Here is an 8,422-nt window from a genome sequence, read left to right as displayed (position 1 = left end):
ACTAAACTGAATAATCAAACTAAAAGCATAAAAATACCGTTTAAAATATTTTTTTAAAGTGATACAACTCAGTATGTGTACATTGGACATCTAGCATTGTTCGGTTGTAAGAATTATACGTTTATTTAAAAAAAAATATTTCATTTAATTTATCGGACAATATTTTTGTAACTGAATACTCTAAAGTTTTGCATTTTTTATTTTGCAATTGAAGTATGTAAGTTTTATTTATTTGACATTACTTCTATTTGATTAGTTTAAACCGTTCTTGGTGTTTTTAAATAAAATAAATTCAAAAAAATAACATTTTGTAAAATAAATTTGTTTATTTTATTAAGTTTTTAAGTCCAAGCTGTTATCTTACTTTTCCGTGTGTTTAAAGGTTTTTGTTTGTTTATCTGTGTTTAGTAGTTTTAAGCCTGAATATTATTATAAACATTTTATATATTTATTTGTGTATTTTCATGTATTTATTAAACTTTTTATATGATAAAACTTGCCTTTTAATGTTATAACAGCATATATAAACAAATACTGAAACTGGTAAAAAAGTAGTTTTAATAGATTTTGTTTTTATACTAGTTTTCTTACTTTTAAAAAAAGTTAAGTTTGTAAAACTGTTTTTATTTTAATATACTAATCTAAACAATAGTCATTTGTTTAAGTATATATTATATATTTACTATAATTTTATTTTGTTGTTTTTTTATTGTCAAAAATCGATTAAAGTAAAATTAAAGTGTAAAAACATACAACTTTATTTATACAAACTTTTATTATATCTCATATATGTATCACTTTCAGAAATTTATATTAGAGTCGTTTTTTGTTTATTTATTCTGAGTTTTATTTACTGTCGTTGATAACTTATTTTTTTTTATTCAGTTATTTTCTAACCTTGTTAGTTAAAAAAAAATTTGAGAATCGCTCTCTTTTTATTTTGCTTGTTCTTTATCTGATATGAGTCAATTTCTTTTTGTATTTGCTTAAGTTTTAAAATGAGAAAAAAAAAATTTTATGAGAAAATACATTTAGTGAAGTAAAAAAAACTTAATACGTGATAAAAAACAAAATATATCGAATTAATATTATTTATATTTTATAAATAACATAATTGTGCATAAGTACGTTAATAATTTTTTATAAATGGTTGTGTTTTTTTATAAACTTACTTATAAATAGATACAAAGTTAAAAAAAAGTTTTAGTTATCTTTTCTAGTTTAGTTTTTAAAATTGTTATTACTCAAAAAAATATTTTTGATTTTCTTGAAAATAAAAATTTGCCTGCTTGTATTAAAATGTGTAAAGTTGTACCGCGTAATGAAATTAGCTCGTTTAAAAATATTTGATTATATAAAACATTTTTCTTTCAAACCAGAGGTCGGCAGCTTTTTATAAATCTATAACGTCTATACGTTTGATTTTAGTGTTGTTTATCTACTTTTAAAAGTTAGTTTAAAGTGATATATATATATATATATATATATATATATATAATAAGGTTAATGTTAAAACGTAAACACTTTCAACTGAGCCCACTTGAAGGGCTTTTAAATAATTTATTCAAATGGCGATTTTAAAAATTCTGGAACATATGTTTCACAAAGCTTTAATTTTTCATAAAGCTTTGATCATCAGCCAGTTAAATTCAAAATACAAAGCACTGTACTAAACAAAGATACAAAAGTTATGCAAAAAAACAAAAAACAGTATGACGTAATATTGTACATTACAAATATTCAGTACAAAAATCGATCTACCTTCTAACTAATTAAATAACTAAAATTAACGAAAACAACAGTTAATTGACTATAAAATGCTTCAAAATTTGTTGTGTTTTAAAAGAAGCTGTTAACAACCCTGTTTGTAGGCTGTGCTTAAAAGAATCAACAGCCGTTATGTATGCGTTAAAAAAGGAAGGTTGTTTAAATAAGCGAAGCGAATTTATATCGTCTTGTCGACATATAAAAAAGCTTCTTTTAAAACACAACAAATTTTGAAGCATTTTATAGTCAATTAACTGTTGTTTTCGTTAATTTTAGTTGTTTAAATAGTTAGAAGGTAGATCGATTTTTGTACTGAATATTTGTAATGTACAATATTACGTCGTACTGTTTTTTGTTTTTTTGCATAACTTTTGTATCTTTGTTTAGTACAGTGCTTTGTATTTTGAATTTAACTGGCTGATGATCAAAGCTTTATGAAAAATTAAAGCTTTGTGAAACATATGTTCCAGAATTTTTAAAATCGCCATTTGAATAAATTATATATATATATATATATATATATTTAGTTCATATGTTACTAAACAAGATTCATAGTACATTATTAAACAAAAATTCGGTTAATTTTCGTTTAGTTTTATTTTTCTCATTTTTTATTTTGTTTAACTGATTATTTTATTACTAAAGATTTAAATATTTAAATGATAAAACTATGTGTTATAGCTCGTAAGAAATTTTATAAGTATGTGGTGTACGTCTCGATAGCCGAAAGGTTCCTTTGTACACCAGGTCCTTAGACCAAAATTTTTGAGCGCTTTTTTTTTTATCGTTCAATAAACAATATGTAAGCTATTTTTGTAGTATAGCTTGTTCACGGCCCGCACTGAATTGATAAAGTATTTAACAGGCCACAGTTACTTTAAAATATTGTTAGTAAGTAGTATTAAGTACTTTTTTTAAACCGAAATCATAAAAAATAAGCAATAATAAAGCACTAGTAAACAGTAGCTTTTAAATTACGAGTCTAACTGTATGTTTTTACCACATAAAACTTTTTTTAAAGATATGTTCTTATTTAAAACATACAACCATTTGACCTCCGGGCTCAAATTTACCCCTTACTAGTCTTGTAACTTTCAGTACTGTGTTTAAAGAAGAGTTATAAATTTTCAAAGAATTGTAAATAATACATAAGAAGTCAGTAAAAGTAAATTTATAACACCATAAAAAAAACCAAATGCTTTATTTTGATAAGTCAAATGAGCTTAAAGAAACATATAAAAATAGTAAGTTTTTTATCTGATATGATTAAAGTAGTAATAAAATCCTTTTTAAAAAGGTTTATTTGATTAAAACTTAATAATTTTTTTAAAGTATAAAATTTTAATAATTTAAAAATTACTTAAAGAACATACGCATATTTTTGTATGTAAACTTATTTTTGGGTTTTAAGCAATGGTACAATAGCATTTGTTTACAATTATGTGTTTACTTTTTTTCTTAAATCGATATATTTTTTACAATAACAAATAATTACTAAATAGATTTGGTAAAATGAAAACATTTAAAAAAACAGGTGTATAAAAATGAATTCTTTGTAAGTTTTAGGCGTGGGCATTATAGTAAGTGTTAAGAAAAGTTTGTTAAATTTGATACAAACTAAAAATTATAAAATACACCCACCACTATTTGTTTTTTTTAGCTAAACAAAAGCTCTAAAGTTTATTAGTTGCTAAATCGGTATACTGACAATTCCCAACCGCGATAGTTTCACACCCAAAAAAAAATATTCGGTAACTATCAACTTTTATTGACTAAATAAGAACTTCCACTTATAGAAATAATTTTTCTTCAAAGCACAGAAACAAAATAAAATTCTGATTGGTTACGCTAGTTCTTCTTTACTTGTTAGATAATTAAATTTTATTTTTAAGCCGTATTAAATATTCTAAGTATTTTACATAACTTAACAACAAAACTTCAAAAACTAAACGAAAATAAACTTGGAAGCTAGGACAATATTTCCATACTTCAATCTTACTTTGATTGTTTTTAACCGGGCTTCGAATTTTGTTTTGATACATTCCACAAGAGATTAATAAAATACTATGCTATGTTTACTTACAGTCTTATCTTTTAAATTTCAAATGCAAAAACAACATGATGGACCGTTATCTACATGTTGTTCAACTGAAACCCATGCAAAATTGGAATTGTGTTTAAAACGACCTCAACATTATTTTCAAGTTTTTATCATATAGCAATTATGACGTTAGACAAAATTTATAACTCCAAATGAAAATGAAAATACTTTATAAAACAAACACGAAGCGTCAAAGCTGTACAGGGAAGACAAAGTTTTAAAGAGTTAAACTAAAATATTAAAATCTATTAATAAAATAAGATAATTAATACTAAATCTTATTAGTTTGTTCATATCTATGTTTGTTAAAAAAATAAATTTACAAAGATAACATAGGAAAACAACATGTTTCTCGAAAAAATTATTTAATTTAAAGTTATATTGATTTTAAAACTAAACAGTTTACATAGGAAAAGACAAATTTATAGAAACAAATTGAAAGTTGCTAAAAAGTTTTCAAGTAAAAGTTCTATTAGAAGTAAAACTTTATATTACACTTACAAATCTATTCGATTAACAGCTGTTATACATACAACTATAAGAATAACATATGTTTAAATAAATTTGTTTCCAGTTCTTAAACAAGTCGTCTCATAAAACATTTGTAACCAGTTGAAGTAGTTTACAAAAAATTTTTAATTTAAAACTATTTGAGAATAAAGGTAAACTTAAATGTAAATCGCATCATAGGTAATTTAATTAAAAACACGAACAATTTTATTTCATAACTTTCATTTTAAAAATTAATTGACCATATTAAAAATGTACATATAGTTGTTAAACGTAACGAAACACAGTGATAAAAAAATTCACACTTTAAGAATTGAATTCAACTTAAAAAAAGTTAATTTAAGTCTTTAAATAACTCTTTTTTAGTTTTTAAGTCTTAAAGTTCAATTTTTCTTTATAAAAACTGTGTCCAAGTTACAGACATAGCATTGATAAAAAATCCAAAACAAGTTACACACAAACTTTAACCAAACAACAAAAATTCCCTCACACGAAACTCTTTCATCAGTTGACGGGAGTCCTCGAAGGGATGGGCGGCAGAACGGGCCGGTTGTTGAGGCCGTGGTGCAGGCTGGACTCCTGGTGGCGCGTCGTGGCGTGGGAAGAGCGGGAAGAGTCGAGGGAGCTGGTCATCTTCACCATGTTGAGCTTGCTCAGGTCCAGCGGCTCCTTCAGCAGCTCGCTCCGCGCCGCTTCCAGCTTCAACAGGCTGCTGCGGGCCGATCGGTCGAGCTTGGACGACTTGGACGAGTACTCGCTCATCGCGGAGTCGGAGAGCGCGTCAGCCGAGGAGGAGGAGTACTTGGGAGGGTTGTCGAAGATCTCCGGGGAGGGAAGCTCGAACGTCTCTCTTCTCTTCTGATCGGCGTTCTCGCACATCTGCACGCCGAACGCCGGGTCCTGGTACAGCGAGTGGGCTTGAGCGAGGGGACTCCCCTGCAGGAGGGCGGGGGCGGTGAGGGGGAGACCAAAGTGCTTGCTCTTCTGGGGGCTGACCGCCTCCATCGCCGCATACTGCCGCCTCTTGTACTGAGAAGATCTTTCCGAGGAGGAGGCCACGGTCGAGCAGTAAGACTTGTCCGCTTCCTGAGGAACAGCTCCCTGCAACTTGACGCTCCTCCTGCTCGTGCTGTCGTTGAAGCCGATCCTCTGCTGCACCACTTTCGGCGCCTCGCTCACCCCCAGGTAGCCCACCACCAGCTTCTGCAGCTTCTCGTGGGCTTGCGACAGCACGTCGTCGCAAATGACCGTGTCGAAGAAGCCCGGGTGGTTCGCGTTGACGCCGACGTACCTCTGGTGGTCGTCGAAGCAGACCTTCCGTATCTCTTCCTTGCCGTTGATGCCTCGCTCGTAGAATCTCAGCTGGTGCTGCTCGTCCGTCGTCGGCAGGACGAGAACGTACCTGGGCTCGAAGTGGGTCGCCTTGATGCTGTAGACTCCTTCGAGCTCCATGTGCGCGACGCACGCCAGCCCCTGCTGAGCCACGCTTTCCACCGCCCGCATCGTCAGCCCGAACCTGTGGCTCTTCTTTCGGAACGTCTGAACGAACTCGCCCTGCTTCACCAGGTCTTCAAACTTTTTGTCGCTGACAAAGTGGTAGTCCCTTCCGTCCTTCTCTCCCTTCCTCACCGGCCTGGTCGTGTGCGACACCGCCACGGCGAAGTAATCCGGCATGTTGTTGGCCAGCAGGTGGCAGAGTTCCCTTTTGCCGCTCAGCTGCGGCCCGCACAGCACCATCATCGGGTACGGGGTGTCGAAGCTGGGCAGGGTGCTCTCCCTCAGCAGCTGGGGCCGCATGAAGCCGTACACCAGGTGCGTCATGTGGTCGTTGGAAGCTTGGACTTCCAACGGCGGCGCGAACATGTTCAGCGCGTCCACTTTCTCCTGGCACGTCACCGGAACGTGGTCCAGCTCGGCGAGCCACTGCAGCTTGAACACCACCGTCTTCCTGTAGTTTTCTTCCATTTGCACCTGGTTGTCCTGCAGGCTGAACGTCCTCAGGTTCTTCAGCCCGACCAGAAAGTCCACCTGGTCCACCGCCATGACGCTGTTGTCGTCCATCAGCAGCGTGTCCAGCACCGGCTTGTCGTTCAAGCCCGAGAGCGACTGTATGTTGTTGTGCCTGAGGTCCAGCTTGACCAGCCTCCTTATCCTGTCCAGCTTGTCGATGGCCACTATGCCGTTGCGGCTGAGGTCGAGCTCGTGCAGCTTCAGCCTCTCCACGCCGTCGATCGCGTCGATGCGGTTGTGCGACAGGTTCAAGCGCCTCAGCGAGCAGCAGCCCTCGAGGCCTTCTATCTGCTCGATGCCGTTGAAGGACAAGTTCAGCTCGCTGAGGCAGATGTAGTCGTTGAGGCATCCGATCGTCTTTATCGAGTTGCTCGAGTAGTCCGCCTTCCTCAAGTTGACCTTGGGCGGGTCGAAGTCCAAAAGCTTTCGCAGCCTGTTGTGCGAAACGTCGATTTCGACCAGGTCGCGCACAGAGTTCAGCGCGGAAACGTCCTCGAGCCTGTTGTAGGACAGGTTGACCTTCTGCAGGTACTGGTAACTTTCGAGGATGCTTATATCTTCAACCTGCAGGTTGGACGCGTCCAGCTGCAGGTACGCCGAGTTGCTGCCCTCCGCCGTCCTCGCCACCCGCGACAGCCGCTTCGACACCTGGCTCGCCGCGAGCCGTCCGCACTCGCCCTGAGAGTCCTCGCCGCACGACGCCACCGAGGAGGCGTCGTCGGGGGTGAAGAGGGGGAGCATGGGCGCGTTGGAGTGGGGCAGGTCGAGGGAGGACACGAGGTTGGGGTCGAGCACCTCCTTGCTGCTCATCGTCAGCTTCTGCGCGTCCAGCTTCACCTGGTTGCAGCGCGGCGACTGGTTGGAAGCGCCGCCGTTGTTGTGCATGCCGCTGGAGGGCGTGACGATTTCTCTCGTCTCTCTCGTTTTAGTTTTTCGCGCCATTTTACATCTTACTTAGTTGCTGTGTGAATTTTAATTGTTTTTTAAATGAACTGCAAAGAAATTTTGAAATATTTTAACTGACTAAAAGAAGTGTCTTAAAATTTTTTGAATAAAAAGTTTCATTACCAAATTGATAAACTAAGCAAAAAAGATAACTTATCAGTATAATCTAGAAATAAAAAAGTCAAAATTGAACTCCTACGAATATTTAATCAAGTTAAAGTGGGAAAATTACAAACAACTTATAACAAAACGTTTACTCACTTGTAAATAAATGATATGTTAAGAATTAAAATATAGACAACTTTAGCACATGAATAGCTTAAAGAACAACAGTATTAATTTAATAAACCTTACACTTTATGACTAGCAAAGAGTTCAAACTATATTTTTATAAAATGTTTACAAACAAAAACTAAGGACTGTATAACAAACTTTTAATTGAAATTCGATTTTATACAGTATTTGATACGTTTAATAATGAAATAGTAGAAAAATTTAGTGTACCATTAGTCTAATGAAAACAACTTTCTCAAAAAACAATGAAGTTAAACAAGAGATTTTTAAAAGAAGCTAGATATGTAATTGAATTTTTTTAAATGACTACAAGAAATACCTTAGAAAATCTACGAAATAGTGTTATAAAGAATAAAATAAACATACAGTCTAGCTAGCAAAAAGTCAAAAATAAAGATATTAAAATAATCATAACCAAAAGTTCGGTTTAATGTACTGTAGGTAGAATGTTCAGAAGAATAGAGATAAATTTAGTATATGAGTAATTAAAAAAAAAAACAGTTCTCAAAGCCGATTTTATTAATAGCTAATAAAAACCTTTTATGATGCCAGAAAACTTTCAACAACAAAAGCAAAGATATGCAACTGGTTGTAAAAGCGTTTAAAACAAAAAATTTAACAACATTATTCTATTAAATTTACTCAATCCATTTACTCAATTGCGCAAAATCATTGATTTTAGAAAAACTTGGGAGGTAATAAAAAGAGCACAGCCTGATGGTAATAACCCTGTGTAAGGGCTGAGCTTTAAAAAACAACAGGGTTGCTTAAACAGGAGAAGCTAATTCATATCGT

General features: G+C 34.6%; 1 protein-coding gene across 1 annotated transcript; it reads right to left on the bottom strand.

Annotated features, from left to right (window-relative positions):
• Positions 1–4,717: 4,717 nt before the first annotated feature.
• LOC145837839 (leucine-rich repeat and guanylate kinase domain-containing protein-like) lies at positions 4,718–7,339 on the bottom strand. Its single transcript, XM_082945292.1, has one exon. The coding sequence runs from the start codon at positions 7,328–7,330 to the stop codon at positions 4,883–4,885; it is 2,448 nt and encodes an 815-aa protein (XP_082801418.1). The 5' UTR covers positions 7,331–7,339; the 3' UTR covers positions 4,718–4,882.
• Positions 7,340–8,422: the final 1,083 nt, after the last annotated feature.

Source organism: Thalia democratica, chromosome 6 (assembly GCF_965202585.1).
Source record: "Thalia democratica chromosome 6, ktThaDemo2.hap1.1, whole genome shotgun sequence".
Lineage (NCBI taxonomy): Eukaryota > Metazoa > Chordata > Thaliacea > Salpida > Salpidae > Thalia > Thalia democratica.
This window is presented reverse-complemented; position numbering and strand designations above follow the sequence as displayed.

What these genes read in the sequence shown, in the direction of transcription:
- LOC145837839 (XM_082945292.1), bottom strand. Translation starts at nt 7,330, where the DNA reads ATGGCGCGAAAAACTAAAACGAGAGAGACGAGAGAAATCGTCACGCCC.